The following is a 24,878-nucleotide window of genomic DNA, read 5'->3' on the forward strand; positions in this document are numbered from 1 at the left end:
TCAAACAATGCAGAACCATAATAAATTTATTAGATCTGACACAAATGCAACTGTACCCTAGCTAATCATAAGAGTGAACGAAAAGTATTTAAACTCCAATCAAAAGAAAAACATGGACAAAATTCAAGAGATATAATTTTCCACGCTTCATACGGTTTTAGAAATATTTGACATTATAAAGACATCACCTCTTAATCCCCTCACTGAATATTCACGTACAAATCAAAGATAAGAATAGGTACTTTGCTATAACTTTATCAATGGTGAAAAAAAAAAATGTGAAAAAAATCAGAGGAGCGTGGCAAATGAGATTGTAGTCCTATGAATGAAACCAGAACTCTATTACCTGGGGGAAACCAATAATAAAATATTAGCTTGATTTATGTAAGATTAAGGTCAGTATAGTTTATGACAATTTAATTCACTGCGACTAGAGGATAGAGGAGTACCCACCTCAGAAAAATGCCCCTTAAGTGCCTTTTCTTATCAAAATGCTGGAATATACAACAGGGTTTCCTAGTTGATGAACTTTTTACACTAATGCTCAAAATGTTTGCTGTTTTTTTTTAGGTTCCTGTCTAAGATAAGGCTTGTACTCATTTTCCATTTTACAACAGCTATTAAACAGCATTTTTCTGAGCTACTTCGAGGTTTCCTCAAAGTCAGAGGCGAAAGCACGTTGAATGCACCAGTTCTCAATGGAACACTGGTCCAGCAACGTTGCGTGTGGTTGATACGGGTATGGATGACCATCAGGTTAATGGCGTGCTGCTGGCTTTTCCCAGTCCCACGCCACTCGGGCTGGGTGAGGTTAATGTGATGGAGAGGGTAGCTTGTCGCCGAATGGAGTGTAAAACCCAGTCACTAAAGACCTTGGCTTATACATATACACTGAAGTTTATGTTTATACCTCTAGCAGTTAACACATAGTCAACCGGCCATCGATTGACCTCGACTGACAAGTCCACACTGCCTCGACAACATAGATTTTTCTCGTCGATCGACGGCCGGTAGACTATGTTTGGGCACACCTTTATACAAGCGTTGAATGCCTATTGTGGTTTTTAAACACCCTGTAAAAGACTATACTATAGTTGAGAGTTACTATGATATTGCATCAAAGAGTTCAGACTCAAGGGTTCATTATGTGGTCTGCGATGCGAATCTGTGTCTTTAAACGTGTGAAGCTGTGAAGATTCCCATTGAAGAGAAAATACCAAAGTGTAAATGGACAGTGATAAAAATGACAAAAGATGCGAGAAGACCACACACAGATTGTCTAATAGATACGAAGATGATATTAATTTATTGCATTCAGAAATGAAGAGGGTTGAATGAATTCGGTTGTCTATTAGGTAGGAAAAAAAAAGGAAGTAGGTAATGAAAGAAGGAAGGAAGACAGGATAGGAGAAAGACAGCCTTGATTTCCGAGAATTTAAGTTACTGGCCAATTTAAAGTTGTTTTTTCTTTTGATAGTGTGCTGAGGCGCTGTGCACGTCAGATAATTATTTTCTTCGTAGGTACTATATAGGTACATACCATACAAAAGATGAGTGTTTCACAGCCGTTTTTATTTAGTGCTTTTGTAGCAATGAAACAACTGCTACAATAGTGCCGTAGCATGCCCTTTCCAAGTTTTAATTCTACCTACAGTCCATTGCCTCCCCCTCATCACATTCCTAAATTCTGCCCCTGGTACTCTGTTTCATTTCCTACATTCAGATACCCATGTTACCTGCAGTACCTACGATCTACCTTTGTCTCATCGCTGCTTCTACCTTTTCAAGTTATGCTTGTTTCTAACTTGCAACTTTATGTTCCGTACTTGATTATTTGTCGCTTGTGTTGTAGGTTCCGAGTTCTCTACATATTTTCGTTTCAGTTCTCCCCGCCCGCTGTTTTATGTATTTAGTTTAGGGATAGGCAACTCTGTGTTTTGTTTGTGCTTTGTTTTGTTTACTAAATTTGTGAGACCCGCAAACTTACGCCGTGATTAGTTTTTTTCCGCATTTTGATTATTTTCGCTGCTTTATTGCTTACTTTAATTTGCTTACCTTTTGTACTGTGCTAGCCGCACCCCCCTTTTTAATTCGTCCCTGCCACTTTGGCAACTAGTAACTTGTTAAATTTCTAGTTTGGTGATTTGAACCATAGGCTCTTCCATTCAGTTGCCTATCACCTACCGCACAGTTAACATTCTTACCAATTTCTCTCATTTTTACTTTCTATTATTGCTACTCGGAACCTCATTCCATTAAATTTACAAAGTTCGATATCTCTCCCCAAAGTGTCACCCCTTTTGTTAATAACTCGCCCAGCTCAGGAGCACCCCATCTCTACCTCTACGCCGGCCGACACATTATGTAGCGCTATGGACCCAGCCGATAAAATTGACACAACTGAGTCTACTACGTCGTTTGAGGAGTTGTATTTTGATACCAAAGCTTTCGTTAGGACGCATAAGCTCGATCAGCAACCACCTGCTGGTTAGGCTAACAGAAATTAAGTTCCATTTGATTTGTATAGGCCTAACACGGTTGTTAAGCTCACAAGCTGTTTGAGGCTGAAAAGGAGGTTGATATAACGATGAAAATAAATACTGACAGCCCCATATTACCGGCCGGCGCGCCGGCGAAAGAAATAAAAGAATATTGTGAAAGCACCCCTTGAATTCCCCCATTTCACATTTTTCCAAGTCCATCGATTTTCCATATGTGATACTTTAAGATTGCAAACACAATGAATGAAGATAAGTGGAATTTAAACACTTCGCTGGGGTCCAAAAAAACTTATCCACGGTTCTCAAGAAGGTGAATGTACCCCGTCCAAATACCAACCACGTTGCTTGAAAGTCTAGGCGTAACGACTGATCAGGGCTGACATACCATCTTTCCACTATTTTCACTAAATAAATAGGAAGATGACTTTAATAAATTTAATGGTCCTGCGGTATGGTTTGAGATTTGTCACTGGAATAAGATAAGAAATGATCTCATGTCTTAAAATGAGCAGCGAGAGCACAAGCTAGTACGTGTAGTAACGGAAAAAATAGAAGATTACATTGAGCCTCACTTCAGACAAGGAAAAGGTAGCCAGCCTAATTAGCTTGGAGGGGTAGCGTTAGTTTGCGCTTTGCGGGTTCGATTCTCGCCGGTGGCCAACTATATCCTAAACAGATAATGTTCGTTCTCGGACGGCTGGCTTTCTCCTATCTTCTCCTTCTCCTCTCTTCGATTTCAGGACGATAACACCTTTGCTGTCACAGTTCCCTCTATAAAACTTTTCCGTCGTTACATGTCACCCAAATCGTGTTGAATTTCTCGCCCAAGCCAGGAATCGAAGCCGGACCTTCAGCGTGGTAAGACAGTTAGTTATACCTACTAGAATGTCTAGGATAGGTGAGGTGTTTTGAGGTGGTTTATACTTCATTCACATTCACAGAAATCACACTGAAGTTGTGACATGTTAGAAACGCTATTTCCATCAGGTCTAGGACGTAGGTGGTCTTTGCGCCCATCATATCGAGCAAAATAATGAACTGATCAAAAATCAAACAATGCAGAACCATAATAAATTTATTAGATCTGACACAAATGCAACTGTACCCTAGCTAATCATAAGAGTGAACGAAAAGTATTTAAACTCCAATCAAAAGAAAAACATGGACAAAATTCAAGAGATATAATTTTCCACGCTTCATACGGTTTTAGAAATATTTGACATTATAAAGACATCACCTCTTAATCCCCTCACTGAATATTCACGTACAAATCAAAGATAAGAATAGGTACTTTGCTATAACTTTATCAATGGTGAAAAAAAAAAATGTGAAAAAAATCAGAGGAGCGTGGCAAATGAGATTGTAGTCCTATGAATGAAACCAGAACTCTATTACCTGGGGGAAACCAATAATAAAATATTAGCTTGATTTATGTAAGATTAAGGTCAGTATAGTTTATGACAATTTAATTCACTGCGACTAGAGGATAGAGGAGTATCTATCACTTCAGAAAAATGCCCCTTGAGTGCCTTTTCTTATCAAAATGCTGGAATATACAACAGGGTTTCCTAGTTGATGAACTTTTTACACTAATGCTCAAAATGTTTGCTGTTTTTTTTTAGGTTCCTGTCTAAGATAAGGCTTGTACTCATTTTCCATTTTACAACAGCTATTAAACAGCATTTTTCTGAGCTACTTCGAGGTTTCCTCAAAGTCAGAGGCGAAAGCACGTTGAATGCACCAGTTCTCAATGGAACACTGGTCCAGCAACGTTGCGTGTGGTTGATACGGGTATGGATGACCATCAGGTTAATGGCGTGCTGCTGGCTTTTCCCAGTCCCACGCCACTCGGGCTGGGTGAGGTTAATGTGATGGAGAGGGTAGCTTGTCGCCGAATGGAGTGTAAAACCCAGTCACTAAAGACCTTGGCTTATACATATACACTGAAGTTTATGTTTATACCTCTAGCAGTTAACACATATGGCCTAATATGACAAATTCCAAGGCCTGGTTTACATTGAAGATCGGTAAAAATGACTCAAAATCAGTCACGGCCTAATATGACAAATTCCAAGGCCTGGTTTACATTGAAGATCGGTAAAAATGACTCAAAATCAGTCACAATATCTTGCCTAAACACATGAGCACGCTTAGACAAATACGCACTCTATGGATACAATTATTCATTATCAAGTCATATCAAACAATAATACTCCTGCATGTCATTTAAGCAGCAACCCTCATGACGTCACTTCAGAGAATTTGAGTCGGGCGAAAAATTGAAGGCGCTCCAAGAGGAATGCAATGAAGGCGCAACAAGCTGCATAGAAAACTTTCGAATGCATTTTACACAGAAGCAAGGTCATTGTCCCTTGAATGCACGCCTTATCGTAATCAATACTTCCACCCCCTCATTATGAGGGTGCGTTCAGTATAAACTTAACTGTGAGCATTCGTTTCCGCGATACAGAACTTTCTTTGTTGGAAAAATACATAATTTTCCTTGGAAAAGATTGGAAACTAGAGATGCACTGTTATATGAAGCAAAGCAACACAGTGATAAGTCTACATTCTACCTTCACTCATTTTGGCCATTAGGATTGAGGATTGTCCAACGCTTCTCTACTTTATCGTCAACGTTTACCAGGTAATTCACCCATTTCATTTTTCCATTTTGTCCCTTTCTATTTTCTATTCAATATGTCTACCAACGCTCAAAAGGATAAACTTAACTCATTGATCTCTAGACGGGAGAAGTTTTTTGATCGCATGCAAAAGCTTTATGATTACACTAAATATTTAAATGCTACCAATAAAAACGCTTTTCTTGCTCGGTTTGAGCGAATAGATGAATACTATGAATCTTTCGATCGGATTCAAAGTGATATCGACACATTATGTAGCGCTATGGACCCAGCCGATAAAATTGACACAACTGAGTCTACTACGTCGTTTTGGAATTTAAACACTTCGCTGGGGTTCAAAAAAACTTATCCACGGTTCTCAAGAGGGTGAATATACCCCGTCCAAATACCAACCACGTTGCTTGAAAGTCTAGGCGTAACGACTGATCAGGGCTGACATACCATCTTTCCACTATTTTCACGAGGAGGAATATACTCTGAAATTTGCCCCCGTCCAAATACCAACCCCATACAACGTTGCTTGAATTCTCAGCGAAAGCGTAACGACTGATGAGGGCTGACAAAAGAGGTTGAGGGTTTGCGTTTTAGGCTTTCAACATCGGTGTGTACTTGATTTACATATACCCCAGTTTTCGTTATTTTCTTACTGTTAATGATTTTACTTTTTATTAGTAGGTATTACTTTTTTGTATTTATTTTGTCAATGGGCGTTCAGAAAAGAGTGATTTGTGAACAAAGAGCACTCGTAGAAAACTAACAAGGTTTACTTTACAAGTTTTTTGATAGAACATCCGAATATCCTATCGCCGTTCAAGATGCAGTGTCATAGAGCCATGTTTCAAGGAGTCAATCGGAGGTAAAAGTACCTAGTCCAAAAATTGATCCATATGACCGAGAAATAAAACAAACTTACAGCTAAAATGTAGCTGTCAGTATTTAAATCCTCTGACTTTATTGACTATCCTGAACGGATAATGTTCGTTCTCGGAACGGCTGGCTTTCTGCTATCCTGTCTTCCTTCTCTCTTCGATTTCGGGACGATAAGACCCTAGCAGTTATTAATGCAATTCCAAGTGTTTATTTCACCAATATGTTTTCAGTCCTTAGAACTTTTGTTAGGCCAACAGCCAGTAAGTTCCATTTGATTTGTATAGGCTTAACAGGGTTGGTAAGGTCACAGCCTGTTTGAGGTGAAAAGAAGGTTGATATAACGATGAAAATAAATACTGACAGCCACATATGTATTACCGGCCAGCGCGCCGGCGAAAGAAATAAAAGAATATTGTGAAAGCACCCCTTGAATTCCCCCATTTCACATTTTTCCAAGTCCATCGATTTTCCAGCCAGTCAAGAACAGAGCTCCCCTACGTGCAATACCCATCAAACTTTTCTGTCTTTACTCGGGAAACTTTTGCTGTAGTTTCCCTTTAGATTATTCATTTTTAGTTTTTTTTTTTCTTTAGTGCAATGTGTTTCAAAATAAGTGTTTTAATTTTAACGTGTTCAAAATAGGTGACAAGGAGAAGATTTTGGATCTTTAGTGCAATGTGTTTCAAAATAAGTGTTTTAATTTTAACGTGTTCAAAATAGGTGACAAGGAGAAGATTTTGGAATAGACACAAAATAAACATAAAACCCTCTTCATATTTCAAGTTAACTCTCAATAGAGAGGCGGAGTTATGAAGAGATAAATTACCAATGTTTCATTTATGAATCTCAATAAAAAATCAAGCGCGCCGGGAGGCGCGCGAACGTCAAGAGTTCGCAGCACCGCCCGGCCTATATTAACACGAAACAGAATTTCAGCGTTAGATTTTGGACAATGACGGGTAAGACAACAGTGTTTTATTGCCTTTAAGTACAGTATGTTACATATGAACAAGTCTATTCCAACAAAATACGACGGTAAAAGTTTGAGAATGGGGGGAAGGGGGGTAATGTATTGATTTTTTCCCTTATTTTATATCCTACTTCTTGTTAGATTAGGTACAGATTGCTGGGTTCTTTAGTACAATATAATGATTGTTCAGGAAAAACTTAGTTCCGTATACCTACCGTACGTAGGTACAAAGTTCTTTAGGACGCAATTTCACCATTTATCAATATTCCCAAATTACTTCATGATAAAATCCCAAAAGTAGAATCTCTGGCGTACTTGAAATTGGATAACTGATTCTGAACTTATGTTAGATATGATAGGAACCTTAATAGAGGAGACAATATAAAACCTCATTTATGAAACTTACCACTGATGAGACTTACCGATAAGGGGTCCGAATGGAGTGACTCAAACAGGGTACTCTACATTTCAAGTTTTGTGGGTTGATAGACAATGCCTGTCCTGTAAAAAAGAACAAGTAGGTATCTACCTCATTATTTGAAGGGGGGGGGGTTTCTGCGAAGTGCAACGAAGAAACAAAGTTGGTGCAATGAATTGAAAAAAAAAAAATCTTTATCAGCTAATTACTCCATAGTTTCTGTTTTATGTTAACATTTGTACATTAACATGTGGTATACAAAATCATGATGTTAACAACGAACCTGCAGATCTGGAGGTAAAAGATTTTCCGTTCTATGTATTCTAGAAAGCAGCTCAATGGCTGACATGTTCAAATACGGCTGTGATGATTGGTGGACCTGGGACCGAAACGACAAAAGTCCGGATACCAAATTGTTCGGCAAAAATCATCGAACGGTCAACTTTCACCCTACTTGGAGCAAGGGAGCGGCAGGCATCCGGGGAACCAGGCAACTGAATAATGGTCGATACTATTGGGAGCTGGCTACTTCACAACGATTATTTGGTGCGTACCTACCTACCTATGGTTCGTATCTATGCTTGATAAGTAAAAAATATGTGTGTCTCTCTCAACAGGCTCAACCTATAATTGCCTTGATAAATAAGAATTTGCTGCTAAGAAGGTTTTATAGTCCCGAAAGCGAAGAGAGAAGGAAGAGAGGATAGGAGAAAGCCAGCCGTTCCGAGAACGAATCTTCTTCTCATAGGGCTACAATGGCTAATGACAACATATCAATTAATAACTACATATGTAGGTATTCTCTCAAACTCTCTCAATAAGTCATGATGAACTATAAGAAGGAAGAGAGGATAGGAGAAAGCCAGCCGTTCCGAGAACGAACCTTCTTCTCATAGGGCTACAATGGCTAATGACAACATATCAATTAATAACTACATATGTAGGTATTCTCTCAATAAGTCATTTTTTCAGACGATGAACTATTAGATTCTTACATATAAAACTGTGTAGGCAATCTCTTTATTTCTATGGTATTTCAGGAACCAGCATGATGTTCGGCATAGGTACGCGGAAAGATTTTCAGACGATGAACTATTAGGTTCTTACATATAAAACTGTGTAGGCAATCTCTTTATTTCTATGGTATTTCAGGAACCAGCATGATGTTCGGCATAGGTACGCGGAAAGTTTTTCAGACGATGAACTATTAGGTTCTTACATATAAAACTGTGTAGGTAATCTCTTTATTTCTATGGTATTTCAGGAACCAGCATGATGTTCGGCATAGGTACGCGGAAAGCACGCATCCATCAGAACGCCTTCATCAATCTGATAGGCAAAGACGAACACTCATGGGGTTTATCGCACAAAGGTCTCATCTTCCACGGAGGGAAATTCTACAACTACACCAAACCCTTCCCGGAAAATGAAGCCACAAGGATAGGCGTCTTATTCGATGGTATTGCCGGGACCTTGTCCTTCTACAAAGACGGGGAATATCTAGGTAAGATTATTATAAAATTTACAAGGGTACCTTTTGGATTATTATTTAAGGCCAGGGGCTACCAAGTGAGTTTTAAACTTGATTTAAGTTTAACGCAGCTCCTAAAGGACCGTTCCACTTGTCGTGAGTTTCATCCGATTTTTTTTTTTTTTAATGTCCTTTAGCCTGTAGGCAATGTAATTTAAATGAGAGTGTTCCCACTACATACGACACGACTTTTTTTCCAACTACACAAAATGTCCTAGTGGGCAATATATTAGGTTTACATTGGGACCCCGCTTCTGATACCTTCTCCTATCATGTTTCTGATATCGATATCGTCTTCACAAAACGTTCGATCCTTTCTCATGTAGCTCGTATGTTTGACCCGCTCGGCTGGTTATCACCAGTCATCTTCTGGGCTAAGTACCTACTTCAATTATTATGGTAGGTTATAACAAGTGTTTGTAAGTCATTGGAAAAACAAGATAAATAATCAATGATGTTATTATGAGATAACATGGGTACTTATCATATTTACTAATTTACCTAATGCTGATATTGTGAGGATAGCACACATTCAATTTTTCAATTTCAAGCCTCAAGGAGACAATGAAACACTTGATTCCTAAAGGTTATAAAAAGTGTTTGTAAGTCATTGGAAAAACAAGATAAATAATCAATGATGTTATTATGAGATAACATGGGTATCATATTTACTAATTTACCTAATGCTGATATTGTGAGGATAGCACACATTCAATTTTTCAATTTCAAGCCTCAAGGAGACAATGAAGGAGCTGGTTGATGTAAGTTTGATAGGCATACCATTGAAACTAGGGTCTGCAATATCATGTTGAAATTAATTTTCCATGTTGTTCAAGAAGTGTACATATCTCATATCTAGAAACAGTCCTTGAGCATATTCAGAGGCCTGTTTCACAAATGACTCTGTATTTCCCAATCCTTGCACAGAAATAACTGTCTAATGAGACCTTTAATGGCTGATCTTACTAAGTACCAAGAGCTAACACAGTGTCAAGGGTTTTTTCTTTGACATCACCCATTTGATTTACATAGGCCAGTATTTTTTGATCTCAACAACCTGAAAGACACAGGGTAATTTAGTTGAAACTCTGCCGGAATTGAAAGAAAATACCAAGTCATTACTTACCGTTAACCCTCCATCGAAATCCTATCTGCTACAATGTTGCGAGAAATATTCTAAACTTACCAAACTACAACGAGTATTTGCCTATGTACTTCGCTTTATTAACAACGTGCGAAATGTACGTGAACAACGTTTTCTAGGTACGCTTTCAGTTTCTGAATTGGATAATTCTCTCATGACCATTACTAAGCTAGAACAACAATATCATTTCAATAAAGTTATTTCCGCTCTTCAGTCGAATAGTAAGATCACCAACTCCGCCATCTTGAAACTCACTCCTTTTCTAGATGAACAGATGAACACGGGAGACTCAGGGTGGGCGGAAGACTTCGCAACGCTAAGAATCTATCTCAAGATTCTATTCATCCTCTTCTTCTCGCCAAACATTGTCACTTATCCAAACTTCTCTGTGATCATTATCATGTGCCCTCTCTCCATGCAGGTCCTCGTACACTGCAGGCCTTGCTACAGCAGAAGTTCTGGATCATGTCAGTACGCGATCTTCTTCGTCAACGTATTTTCAAATGCATGAGATGTTATCGTAACCTGAAAACTCTCTATGGTAGAACAGGCAATAAGTAAGTACATTTATGTGTGGTGGGTATGTAGAATGCATTCATAGAATAGAGTCCAACCTGAAAACTCTCTATGGTAGAACAGGCAATAAGTAAGTACATTTATGTGTGGTGGGTATGTAGAATGCATTCATAGAATAGAGTCTAGATATAAACAATCACTGAACCTGGGGATAAGTATTTTTGGCAGTCTTGGTCAAATCACTTACCCTCCATTTAGCCCAAATACATAGTCATTTTTACTGTTTCAGGAGGTAATGGTGAGGAACAGAGCATTGTTCCATTTCCCTACCATTACCACCATGCATCATGGAAATTGCAAAAGGAAAATATCACCCCCTGATACATCACTGTTTGGACCATTGGGCCCTCGACAAAATCCTGGATATGGCCCTGATAGGGGTGCTAGGTACATACTTTGTAAGCAGTCAAGTAGGTACTTGGTATGATTTGTAATACTACTCGTATTGAACTGCATTACTGCAAGTAAAGATATTCATGAGCATTCGTTTCCGCGATACAGAACTTTCCTTGTTGGAAAAATACACAATTTTCCTTGGAAAAGATTGGAAACTAGAGATGCACTGTTATATGAAGCAAAGCAACACAGTGATAAGTCCAGGATCGAAATTAATTTCATCACCTACAACGTCCAACGCAGAATCCTCGCAAAATGTCTCTTGTCATTTCTCCACAGGAGACAATTTCAAACATACCTCCGTATTATTAGGTACTGCCAAGGCTTCTATCTTGGACAGTTTTGGTAACCCGCACCCTATTCGGTTGGTAGTTGATCCTGGCTCACAAACTTGATTTAAGTTTAACGCAGCTCCTAAAGGACCGTTCCACTTGTCGTGAGTTTCATCCGATTTTTTTTTTTTTTAATTCCTTTTGCCCTTTGGGCAATGAATTTTAATTGTCATCCGATTTTTTTTTTTTTTTTTTTTTGAATGTCCTGTAGCCTGTAGGCAATGTAATTTAAATGAGAGTGTTCCCACTACATACGACACGACTTTTTTTCCCAACTACACAAAATGTCCTTGTGGGCAATGCAATTTAAATGACAGTGCTCCCACTACGCACGACACGATTTCCTGAACGACAAATGGGACCAGGCCTTTACTTAACTTCATACTTCCAGGGATTGCATTCCAAGGTCTGCAGCATGTTCAGGAGCCCTTGTATCCCATGATATGCTCCATGTGGGCAATGCATTTTAAATGACAGTGCTCCCACTACGCACGACACGATTTCCTGAACGACAAATGGGACTAGGCCTTTACTTAACTTCATACTTCCAGGGATTGCATTCCAAGGTCTGCAGCATGTTCAGGAGCCCTTGTATCCCATGATATGCTCCAAGTGGGCAATGCATTTTAAATGACAGTTCTCCCACTACGCACGACACGATTTCCTGAACGACAAATGGGACCAGCCCTTTACTTAACTTCATATTTCCAGGGATTGCATTCCAAGGTCTGCAGCATGTTCAGGAGCCCTTGTATCCCATGATATGCTCCACGGCCGTCAAGACACAAATCAGTTTGGAAGTAGCGCGACGAGATTTCATCAATCTTCAAGACCGATGTCGATCGATCATCATCAAAACTATGAATCAGGCGGATTTGGATCTGGTAAAGTTACCCACGCCCATTAGAACTTACATTGAAGAAGCCATGGTCAAAGTGAGCGATCCGCCTTATCAACCTGCCAAATATTATATTCTCAACTATTGAAGACGCGATAGGGAGTCTGAAATGGAAGAATACAGAATAATGATAAAAGTATTTATTGTGTAACAAGAACTCATACTTAGATATGATCACTAGGATTAGTGGAAACTTGGTTGGAAAATTAATAATGGGGGGAAAAAGTGGGACAAGAAGAGAGATATAACGTATACCTGTCACACTTTTCATCCAATTCTAGGGGTTTCTTATGAATAAGGAATAGATATTTTTATGAATAAGAAACAGAAAGTTAGATTCCCCCCCCCCAAGTTTACTTAGATATGTGTTTCGTTTTAGTTTTCAATTTTACTACCTATGCTATATGTGCAATACTTAACTCTAGTTATTATCCAAATCTTTCTTTTTTATTTACCTCCATACCTATGATAAGTAATTTTGGTTTGAATCTATTTAACAGCTTTTTGTCTTTCATATTTTTATGAATAAGAAACAGAAAGTTAGATTCCCCCCCCCCAAGTTTACTTAGATATGTGTTCCGTTTTAGTTTTCAATTTTACTACCTATGCCATATGTGCAATACTTAACTCTAGTTACTTATTATCCAAATCTTTCTTTTTTATTTACCTCCATACCTATGATAAGTAATTTTGGTTTGAATCTATTTAACAGCTTTTTGTCTTTCAAATATGAAATGGAGAACTTTTTGCATGAAAGCAGGGTTTGTCTTGAGATAGACACATGCATTAGTTCGGGCCGGATACGAACCTTTTCTCAAAATTTCAAATTTTTCGTAAATTTTATCCTGGTTAATTTGGTATTTAACGCATAATATAATCTATTTAAAACTTATTTCTTCATACTTATTGCCCAGACAAAGTCCATTCATTACCTACCTACCTGTTATTTAACTGTTAAATTGTCAACCTTTTCAGTGGAGCGAGTTAAATTTGTGCAATAGGATAAAACAGTAAAAGGTATTAATTTACCCATTATTTTTAACAGTATTACGTATGAAATTCCAAACTAATCATCCATTGTAATAATGGCCTAATATGACAAATTCCAAGGCCTGGTTTACATTGAAGATCGGTAAAAATGACTCAAAATCAGTCACATGCATTAGAAATAAATTCTACAGCAACCGAGATCGAATTCAAAGTGGAAAATAATTTCATGCAAAAGTTATTCAAGGTTTTCAAAAATTAGTTAGTATCAATTTGTTTTTAGTGTTTTGTTTTAAATAAATTTTATTGCCTAAACACATGAGCACGCTTAGATAAATACGCACTCTATGGATACAATTATTCATTATCAAGTTATATCAAACAATAATACTCCTGCATGTCATTTAAGCAGCAACCCTCATGACGTCACTTCAGAGAATTTGAGTCGGGCGAAAAATTGAAACCCTTTTTCACAAGTCTAGCCCGCTTTTTCTTACTAAATATTTCACGCATTGCTTTATTGAGCTTTTGTGCTATTTTTTGTGTCAGAATAAATTTTAGTTAAAGTACCTATGTACCTAGGTCACTAAATAATATTGATAGGTCTTTGGTTATGTTTTTCCCTTATAGTTTAGCGCAATTTTGTTGGTGTGTTTTATTATAAATTTTAGTTAAAGTATGTACCTAGGTCACTAAATAATATTGATAGGTCTTTGGTTATGTTTTTCCCTTATAGTTTAGCGCAATTTTGTTGGTGTGTTTTATGTTTTGTTATGTTTCCCCCCTCATTATTGTTTATAATTTTAACAATACCTATTTATTGGAATTAGTTAGGTTTAGCTATAAGCAACAAAAGATAACGGGTATCCAAGTTTCTATTTTATTTAAAATTTAAGCAGCACATTTGTGTTGGACACTATTAACCAATGAAATCAAAAGTGGGACTTTATAGTCCCACTAACTAATCCCTCTTCATTAAAATTACTGTAGGCAGGTGGGCACATTAGGTATACAGGATGTTGCTTAACTTTGTGACGCCCCTATATTATGTACCACCCTGTAAATAATTCTGTAAGATTAAAATTCGCACGCCTTATCGTAATCAATACTTCCACCCCCTCATTATGAGGGTGCGTTCAGTATAAACTTACTCAACTGTGAGCATTCGTTTCCGCGATACAGAACTTTCCTTGTTGGAAAAATACATAATTTTCCTTGGAAAAGATTGGAAACTAGAGATGCACTGTTATATGAAGCAAAGCAACACAGTGATAAGTCGTTAGTTCGTTTTTCTAATCTTATCAGCTTATCAATAAGTGAATAAGCTTACCCTTCAACTTCAAATCACCTTCATTTGATAAAAAAAAGAACACGTATCGAAGTGAGCCATTAAAGTTCAACTGGTTCTAGAGAGGATTAGAGGAATAGCACAAGTTTTGAAGTAGGCACTTGCATTTGAGTTTCTGTTGTCTTATCAATTCTATCTCTCAAAGACCAAGAAGTGTATAGGCTAGCAATCAATGAAATTGTAACATATTTCCTTATATTTTTCAGTGGGTAGCTAAAGTATCCATCTGAAAATCGAAGAGCTAAACAAATGATCTCAAAATTGTAGTTTGTAAAAAGATATCTGCCAATCTGTGCTGGCAGTATTGAATTTTTGTATATTTGTAAATATTCCCCAACCCCTTTTTACTTTTTTTATTCAAAATTATTTTAACTGTGTCCCTGGAAATAATATTCCCATATTATTTCAGGACTCTGTCAGACGATATTTTTTCACAATTTTTGTATATTTGTAAATATGCCCCAACCCCTTTTTTTATTCAAAATTATTTTAACTGTGTCCCTGGAAATAATATTCCCATATTATTTCAGGACTCTGTCAGACGATATTTTTTCACGTAACTAACCGTTTGTTCTGGTTTTCTGTCAATTTCTCACTGATAGAGTGATGTACTCCCTAGGAACTTAAATTTGTTCACCTCGTAGTAACTCTCTGCAAACCTCCAAAATAGATAATTTTTCAGGATATGCAAATGATCTAAAACGGTCAATAAAATCTTTTGAAACAATTTGAACATTTAGCAACGTGTTGTATGTGAAATTTCTTGATAAAGATCCAATAAAGAAAAGAAATGACATGACTACTTGGAAAAATATCTTCTTTATCACAAAATCTTCTAACCTAGAACATAAAGAGCTAAACAAAGTTTAAAATTAAAAAAAAGGACGAACTTTCGGATGGAAAGTAACTACTAGGCGGGATTAATGCAATTCCAAGGGTTTATTTCACCAATATTCTTTCAGTCCTTAGAACTCCGGTTAGGCTAAGAAAAATCTCTTCTTTATCACAAAATCTTCTAACCTAGAACATAAAGAGCTAAACAAAGTTTAAAATTAAAAAAAAAGGACGAACTTTCGGGTGGAAAGTAACTACTAGGCGGGATTAATGCAATTCCAAGGGTTTATTTCACCAATATTCTTTCAGTCCTTAGAACTCCGGTTAGGCTAAGATTGTCTAATAGATACGAAGATGATATTAATTTATTGCATTCAGAAATGAAGAGGGTTGAATGAATTCGGTTGTCTATTAGGTAGGGTCCACTGGTCCAGCAGCATCTAAGGTGAGAATTTCGCTATCATGTGATACTTTAAGATTGCAAACACAATGAATGAAGATAAGTGGAATTTAAACACTTCGCTGGGGTTCAAAAAAACTTATCCACGGTTCTCAAGAGGGTGAATATACCCCGTCCAAATACCAACCACGTTGCTTGAAAGTCTAGGCGTAACGACTGATCAGGGCTGACATACCATCTTTCCACTATTTTCACGAGGAGGAATATACTCTGAAATATGCCCCCGTCCAAATACCAATCCCGTACAACGTTGCTTGAATTCTCAGCGAAAGCGTAACGACTGATAAGGGCTGACAAAAGAGGTTGAGGGTTTGCGTTTTAGGCTTTCAACATCGGTGTGTATTTGATTTACATATACCCCAGTTTTCGTTATTTTCTTACTGTTAATGATTTTACTTTTTATTAGTGGGTATTACTTTTTTGTATTTATTTGGTCAATGGGCGTTCAGAAAAGAGTGATTTGTGAACAAAGAGCACTCGTAGAAAACTAACAAAACCGTACAAATAACTACCACAAAAAATAGACACTCAAAATAAACATAAAACCCTCTTCATATTTCAAGTTAACTCTCAATAGAGAGGCGGAGTTATGAAGAGATAAATTACCAATGTTTCATAGACCACACACAGATTGTCTAATAGATACGAAGATGATATTAATTTATTGCATTCAAAAATGAAGAGGGTTGAATGAATTCGGTTGTCTATTAGATAGGGTCCATTGGTCCAGCAGCATCTAAGGTGAGAATTTCGCTATCATGTGATACTTTAAGATTGCAAACACAATGAATGAAGATAAGTGGAATTTAAACACTTCGCTGGGGTCCAAAAAACTTATCCACGGTTCTCAAGAGGGTGAATATACCCCGTCCAAATACCAACCACGTTGCTTGAAAGTCTAGGCGTAACGACTGATCAGGGCTGACATACCATCTTTCCACTATTTTCACGAGGAGGAATATACTCTGAAATATGCCCCCGTCCAAATACCAATCCCGTACAACGTTGCTTGAATTCTCAGCGAAAGCGTAACGACTGATGGGGGCTGACAAAAGAGGTTGAGGGTTTGCGTTTTAGGCTTTCAACATCAGTGTGTACTTGATTTACATATACCCCAGTTTTCGTTATTTTCTTACTGTTAATGATTTTACTTTTTATTAGTACTTAGGTATTACTTTTTTGTATTTATTTTGTCAATGGGCGTTCAGAAAAGAGTGATTTGTGAACAAAGAGCACTCGTAGAAAACTAACAAAGGTCAAGATCTAGGTTTCGTAATCCGGGATCAATGGTTCAACAGCAAGGTAATTGATGTAGGAGTGATGGAAAATTATTATTTTCTTTAGAAGAGCTAATGTAGAAGGGAGGTCCCACATTGACGTCTTTTTTTTATATCAGTACTTTTTTGTGGAGGGTACAATTGAACAGAAATGACGCAAAAGCCAGTTTTGTCAGAAGAAAGGGTGCCTCAGGCATGGTTTTAGACTCATGTGGTCTGTGTCGTAGACACTCAAAATAAACATAAAACCCCCTTCATATTTCAAGTTAACTCTCAATAGAGAGGCGGAGTTATGAAGAGATAAATTACCAATGTTTCATTTATGAATCTCAATAAAAAATACAATTGAACAGAAATGACGCAAAAGCCAGTTTTGTCAGAAGAAAGGGTGCCTCAGGCATGGTTTTAGACTCATGTGGTCTGTGTCGTAGCATACCCATTGTCCATCACGCTATTATCAGATGAAACAATACTTCCCATTTTAGGTGCTGAATCTACACGAGAACACCAGAAAGCAACCCGTTGAAATACTTTTTGGTCGATGGTTAATTCAAAGTTCAAATTTTGGTCGATGGTTAGTTCAATGTTCAAAATTTTGGTCGATGTTTAGGATCGAAGCCGAGACCTTCGACAAGTAAGCGCGTTACCACTGGGCCATCCGTTATTGTGAGTGAGGTAGGTAAGCAATTTGCCTGCATATTGTAGTGGCTAGGCCCTCACCCTGGTAAGCAGAGGCGCGCGGGTTATACTGTTATGTGTACATCGGACCTGATTCATGGTCTCCCGCTGACCCGAGACCTTCCGCAAGTAAGCGCGTTACCACTGGGCCATCCGTTATTGTGAGTGAGGTAGGTAAGCAATTTGCCTGCATATTGTATAGTGGCTAGGCCCTCACCCTGGTAAGCAGAGGCGCGCGGGTTATACTGTTATGTGTACATCGGACCTGATTCATGGTCTCCCGCTGAGGAAAACGTTTTCATCCGCGATCATCAAAATCCATCGCCACAGAGTTAATAATGCTAATATTAATGCAGGAACAGGGTGGTACTTCATCATGCAGTGGTTCCGTTCAGCTTAAATATATTAATACGATTCCTAGGGCATCCTGTAGCCTGTAGCAATGTTGAAGTTTCGAACAGTCACCACAATGCTCTAATGACAGCTGCAGCCTGTATTATTTAAGGAACAGAGTTTGAATATCTAAGTATCCCGCGTCTCGAGTTGTGTGGTGCATTATTACTTGCACGTCTTTATGACTCGCTGAAAACTTATTTCTCGATAATATTAACAGTCTTGAAAATAAGGTTTATCTGTTAAAGGGCAAAAGTAAGGTCGCCCCTACGAAATCGCCCCTAAGTATCCCTCGTCTCGAGTTGTGTGGTGCATTATTACTTGCACGTCTTTATGACTCGTTGAAAACTTATTTCTCGACATTTTTGTATATTTGTAAATATTCCCCAACCTCTTTTTTTATTCAAAATTATTTTAACTGTGTCCCTGAAAATAATATTCCCATATTATTTCAGGACTCTGTCAGACGATATTTTTTCACAAGGTTTAATTTCATCGACTCATTTGTATGTTTTGTATTCGTTTTTATTTCTTTTTTATTTTTATTTATTTTTTTGCCAAACATCATTTTGATTGAGTTTGGTTAATTTTTTCACAAGGTTTAATTTCATCGACATTATTTTTTACTCATTTGTATGTTTTGTATTCGTTTTTATTTCTTTTTTATTTTTATTTATTTTTTTGCCAAACATCATTTTGATTGAGTTTGGTTATGGGTGATATCTAGTCATGATATTAGTATGTAAGTTAGATTATATGGGCTGGTTCAAAAGTCTGGGAACATAGGAGTTTTTTTGAACTGTAGGTTGGACTCAGCTTCCAATAAATGCATTTATAATATTGGAATGGTGCAATTGACTTTTTTACGGTCTTTCAAAAATAACTCGACCTGTTCCAGACCAATGGCCAAAGCTCCACCCTGTATAAGTAAGTACCTAGGTATAGGTAATTAATTTTAAGCATCGTAAAGAGTTTAGGACCTTTTTTTACACGGAGATTTTTTCTTCTTTTTTCATATAAAAAATACTCAAATAATTAAACCACAAAATCACAAAGAGTAAAAAAATGTGAACTTTGGTTGATGATTTTTTTTTTCAGAGTTGTGGCTCAAACGCCGGGAACGAGGTCAATATTTGTGCTAATGATTAAGTAGGAAAATTTAGTACGTAAAATGGACATTTTTATTATTTAGGTACCTACTCCGTATAATTTTAATTAGGTACATAAGTAATTTTAGATAAGTATAAGTTATTCAATAGGTATATTGAAAAAACAGCTAACAACCAAAAATATTTAAGTATAGAGTAGAATAAAATTATTAGTTATTAGTGTAGTGTAGGTGATATGTCCTGTTTATACTGCCAGCAGAATGAGACTGAAAAGTCCTCCTAATCCCGCAGTCTAGACAAGGTCTTATATTTTATATACCTAAGTAGCATATTTTAACAATAAAATCTAGCATTTATTATAATCTTAAAGTACACCCCGTGCGACAAATTCGGAACTGATTTAACTTTTTTTTTTATTAAGTAACCGTTTGTTCTGGTTTTCTGTCAATTTCTCACTGATAGAGTGATGTACTCCCTAGGAACTTAAATTTGTTCACCTCGTAGTAACTCCGTTTGTTCTGGTTTTCTGTCAATTTCTCACTGATAGAGTGATGTACTCCCTGGGAACTTAAATTTGTTCACCTCGTAGTAACTCTCTGCAAACCTCCAAAATGGATAATTTTTCAGGATATGCAAATGATCTAAAACGGTCAATAAAACCTTTGAAACAATTTGAACATTTAGCAACGTGTTGTATGTGAAATTTCTTGATAAAGATCCAATAAAGAAAAGAAATGACATGACTACTTGACTTGGTACTTGTGGTTTTCTATTTTATACGTGATACTATAGCTCCAAAATGTTAGGTGGTAGAGAAAGCCTGAATTAATAATCTCGCCTGTTATGATCCACTCAATTTCTGTTCAAATTCAAAGACAGGAGATTTATCCTGAGGTAAAGCACGTGCTGCTAATACTGCTACGTGTGAAGGTCTCGGGTTTGAAATAAAATTGCTCTCTATTCTAACATCATAACACATCCATCAGTGTCTGTCATTCTCAACTGACCCAATTATGATCCACTCAATTTCTGTTCAAATTCAAAGACAGGAGATTCATCCTGAGGTAAAGCACGTGCTGCTAATCCTGCTATGTGTGAAGGTCTCGGGTTTGAAATAAAATTGCTCTCTATTCTAACATCATAACACATCCATCAGTGTCTGTCATTCTCAACTGACCCACCATCTCCTTGAGTATATTTCACTTTAATTAAGCGAGGGTAAATCGGGGGTAGTGTAATCCACCTATGGATTTTCATTGAATTTTTAGTTTTTTACTTGTTATTTAATTATGTAGCAAAAAAAGCATCCTTAAGTATATACAAAGGAGTTACATTTAATGTTTCGATTAACTTGAACCAGCTAGCAGCTCCCAGATTTTTTTAAGAAGAACAAATGCCATTATTTCCTTGATCAATCAAAACATTTGATATGCAGACGATCGATCGTATCTAACCGATCGCATAGCTAATCAAACATAACAAGAGGCTAGCTTGGTGGGTTATTTAAAACAGAGTGTTGAACATGCACAATTGCACAAATTACGAAGTGATCCATCAAATTTAGAACCTTCCACTCTGACGTTTCCGCAAATTCGGAAATTACGCCGATGTGAGGTCCTACACAGAAGAGTTCACAATTGAATCATAATTATTTAAGAAGAACAAATGCCATTATTTTCTTGATCAATCAAAACATTTGATATGCAGACGATCGATCGTATCTAACCGATCGCATAGCTAATCAAACATAAGAATAGGCTAGCTTGGTGGGTTATTTAAAACAGAGTGTTGAACATGCACAATTGCACAAATTACGAAGTGATCCATCAAATTATGAACCTTCCACTCTGACGTTTCCGCAAATTCGGAAATTACGCCGATGTGAGGTCCTACACAGAAGAGTTCACAATTGAATCATAATTATTAAAAGCTGAGGTCTGAGGGATTTTTTTTTTTTTTTATGTTCATTATAAAACATGTCTCTAGTAGGCTTATCTTCAAAATTACGATTTAGATCGCTTGACACACCCCCTTGACACCGGATGACAAAGCTAAATGTTTATTAATAGCTTTCCTGTAGTTGACAATCACCAGTGGTACTTTCTTGGTCACAATAGCTATAATAGTCATGGTAATCATAATGGACGATTTTGATTTGAAATATTGATACCGATCTCCTCGTCAGCATCCTGATTTGATCTTCCAGACGAGGATTTTGTATCATATTTACTAATTTACCTAATGCTGATATTGTGAGGATAGCACACATTCAATTTCAAGCCTCAAGGAGATAATGAAGGAGCTGGTTGATGTAAGTTTGATAGGCATACCATTGAAATTAGGGTCTGCAATATTATGTTGAAATTAATTTTCTATGTTGTTCAAGAAGTGTACATATCTCATATCTAGAAACAGTCCTTGAGCATATTCAGAGGCCTGTTTCACAAATGACTCTGTATTTCCCAATCCTTGTACAGAAATAACTGTCTAATGAGACCTTTAATGGCTGATCTTACTACCAAGAGCTAACACAGTGTCAAGGGTTTTTTCTTTGACATCACCCATTTAATTTACATAGGCCAGTATTTTTTGATCTCAATTAACTGAAAACTCTCTATGGTAGAACAGGCAATAAGTAAGTAAGTACATTTATGTGTGGTGGGTATGTAGAATGCATTCATAGAATAGAGTCTAGATATAAACAATCACTGAACCTGGGGATAAGTATTTTTGGCAGTCTTGGTCAAATCACTTAGGTACCCTCCATTTAGCCCTAATACATAGTCATTTTTACTGTTTCAGGAGGTAATGGTGAGGAATAGAGCTTTGTTCCATTTCCCTACCATTACCACCATGCATCAGGAAAATTGCAAAAGGAAAATATCAACCCCTGGTACATCACTGTTTGGACCATTGGGCCCCCCAACAAAATCCTGGATATGGCCCTGATTGGGGTGCTAGATACATACTTTGTAAGCAGCCCTCCATTTAGCCCAAATACATAGTCATTTTTACTGTTTCAGGAGGTAATGGTGAGGAATGGAGCTTTGTTCCATTTCCCTACCATTACCACCATGCATCAGGAAAATTGCAAAAGGAAAATATCACCCCCGGGTACATCACTGTTTGGACCATTGGGCCCCCCAACAAAATCCTGGATATGGCCCTGATTGGGGTGCTAGATACATACTTTGTAAGCAGTCAAGTAGGTACTTGGTATGATTTGTAATACTACTCGTATTGAACTGCATTACTGCAAGTAAAGATATTCGTAATGCTGTACTTACCTACATTCTGGGAACACTGTGCCTTTAATAGTTTAATCCTTATCTCCACAAATCTTGCTTCATAAGCACGCAAATAAGCACAGCAACCATTCTTCCGCAGCTTGCATTCTTACAAAGGAAACAAGAAATATTATTAAATAATGATGATGATCTTCCAAAAGATTCAAGATTTATTAAACATCAGAATAAACAATAAAAACCATGTAAAAAGGAAATTAAATAATTAAATTAAAACGAATTGAAATACCTATTGAAAATTGAACTTTTTATTTTCTAAATAAATAAAATTAAAAAATAAAAAACTGTTAAAAAAGCACATGGCTGATAAGACCACAGAGGCAAATAGAGCGAGCACAGAGGTAAAAAATCTGAACACAGAGGCAAGTTGCTGTAAAAAGCCAGCCTATTGCTAGCTTCACCTCTGTAAACATAGAGGTGGCAGCAGTGCGCAAAGCCGCAAAGTTGGTTTTTGGGGTTCCGTTCTTCGTTAGTTCGTTTTTCTAATCTTATCAGCTTATCAATAAGCAATAAGTGAATAAGCTTAGATATTTTACCCTTCAACTTCAAATCAGCTTCATTTGATAAAAAAAAGAACACGTATCGAAGTGAGCCATTAAAGTTCAACTGGTTCTAGAGAGGAATAGCACAATTTTTGAAGTAGGCACTTGCATTTGAGTTTCTGTCGTCTTATCAATTCTATCTCTCAAAGACCAAGAAGTGTATAGGCTAGCAATCAATGAAATTGTAACATCATACAATGGAGGAGTACTTTATTTAGTTCGTTTTTCTCTTTTTCTAATCTTATCAGCTTATCAATAAGTGAATAAGCTTAGATATTTTACCCTTCAACTTCAAATCAGCTTCATTTGATAAAAAAAGAACACGTATCGAAGTGAGCCATTAAAGTTCAACTGGTTCTAGACTTCTAGAGAGGAATAGCACAAGTTTTGAAGTAGGTACTTGCATTTGAGTTTCTGTTGTCTTATCAATTCTATCTCTCAAAGACCAAGAAGTGTATAGGCTAGCAATCAATGAAATTGTAACATCATACAATGGAGGAGTACTTTAAAACGGTCACCAATATACTAATAACACCCAAGTGTTATGATGTGTTTTTCAAGGACTGGAACTTTTTGCATGGTATGTACTTATATTTGTAAAAAAAAAAAAAAAAAGTGAATGCAGTTTCTTTGTGTTATTATGTCACAACTTTGGTGCTCACTGCAGCATTGTAGGATTTTCCCAATATCTCAATAATCCTAAAATCCAATGTTTACCTCCCTTGCTGGCACTGATTGCTATGTGCATCTAACTATATGTCATAGCTACTCATTTTCCTCATGAGGCTGAGTGGGCCCCGCAACAGTCAGTCACAGAATCAATCATTTGCATGATACAAATTTCTTGACCCCACTGAGAATTGAACCCGGGCCTCCTGCGTGCAAGGCAAGCACAGTGACCACTACACCATGGGAGCTGACATGTACTTATATTTAATGGTAGTTTAGTTTGTGTTGGGCAAATGGGTCTGTGATTCAAACACTCAAGAATCCTTTCCATGGAGTAGGTCCATACTTGAGCACTCCTGAGCTTCACAAGAGGATCAGGAGTGTTTGAAATGGGGGAGAGCCAATAACCATGTGTAAAGGCAGTGCAATAGTCCTAAACTAAAATGGACGTGGCCCAAAATCAAGCTAGATTTTAGCAAGGCCCAAAAGAACCACAACCAAAGAACAAAGACCAATCAGTTTATTCTTATGCACGAATGAGCAGTGACCAGTGTTAGGTTAGGGTTAGGTTAAACGCACGAATGAGCAGTGACCAGAGGAGATATAGTGTATTTTGACATACGATTTGATTCAAAAGTATTCCCCCTTTTCTGTAAAAGTGTAGATGGTTTTCGCGACCTTCAATGATAATAATGATATCGTTAATCCCGTCCTTACACTAATATCAAGATTATCATGTAGACAGTAAGTTTCTGTGTTTGTGCCGATCCTTTGAATCCAAAGCTCAAGTGTTCTGTGTTTCTCTGTCCTGACATATCGTGAGTGTTTCTGTAATTTGTTCAGTTGTTTTTTTTCATGTGAATTCCTGTGATGTGTTAGTATTAATCATATTTTACTGGTTTTTCGTATTTTCTGTCAAAGAAAAGACAATTGAATTTGCGTGTTTCTCTGTCCTGACATATCGTGAGTGTTTCTGTAATTTGTTCAGTTGTTTG

The 24,878-nt window shown here is 37.2% G+C and overlaps 1 protein-coding gene and 1 long non-coding RNA gene across 3 annotated transcripts; one reads left to right on the forward strand and one right to left on the reverse strand.

Moving 5' to 3' along the window:
• Positions 1–6,483: 6,483 nt before the first annotated feature.
• On the forward strand, positions 6,484–12,432 carry LOC103516423 (SPRY domain-containing SOCS box protein 3). Of its 2 annotated transcripts, none has more exons than XM_026828692.1 (5): positions 6,484–6,672; positions 6,959–6,975; positions 7,732–7,950; positions 8,669–8,908; positions 12,095–12,432. In XM_026828692.1, exons 2-5 carry the CDS (start codon positions 6,969–6,971, stop codon positions 12,367–12,369), a joined length of 741 nt encoding a protein of 246 aa, XP_026684493.1. In that variant the 5' UTR covers positions 6,484–6,672; positions 6,959–6,968; the 3' UTR covers positions 12,370–12,432. The 2 variants fall into 2 exon arrangements, with proteins under 2 accessions (XP_026684493.1, XP_017302597.1); XM_017447108.2 differs by lacking the exon at positions 6,484–6,672 and adding an exon at positions 6,681–6,750.
• LOC113470356 lies at positions 12,156–22,892 on the reverse strand. The gene is made up of 2 exons (XR_003393433.1): positions 22,655–22,892; positions 12,156–12,385 (listed from the first exon to the last, which is right to left on the reverse strand). It is a non-coding gene; the product is annotated as an uncharacterized LOC113470356 (long non-coding RNA).
• Between the last annotated feature and the right edge of the window lie 1,986 nt (positions 22,893–24,878).

Source organism: Diaphorina citri, unplaced genomic scaffold (genome assembly GCF_000475195.1).
Source record: "Diaphorina citri unplaced genomic scaffold, Diaci psyllid genome assembly version 1.1 scaffold52, whole genome shotgun sequence".
Taxonomy (NCBI): Eukaryota; Metazoa; Arthropoda; class Insecta; order Hemiptera; family Psyllidae; genus Diaphorina; species Diaphorina citri.

What these genes read in the sequence shown, in the direction of transcription:
- LOC103516423 (XM_026828692.1), top strand. An exon ending in TACTTCACAACGATTATTTG is followed by an intron (nt 7,951 to 8,668) that starts GTGCGTACCTAC and finishes ATGGTATTTCAG; the next exon opens with GAACCAGCATGATGTTCGGC. An exon ending in CAAAGACGGGGAATATCTAG is followed by an intron (nt 8,909 to 12,094) that starts GTAAGATTATTA and finishes TCATATTTCCAG; the next exon opens with GGATTGCATTCCAAGGTCTG.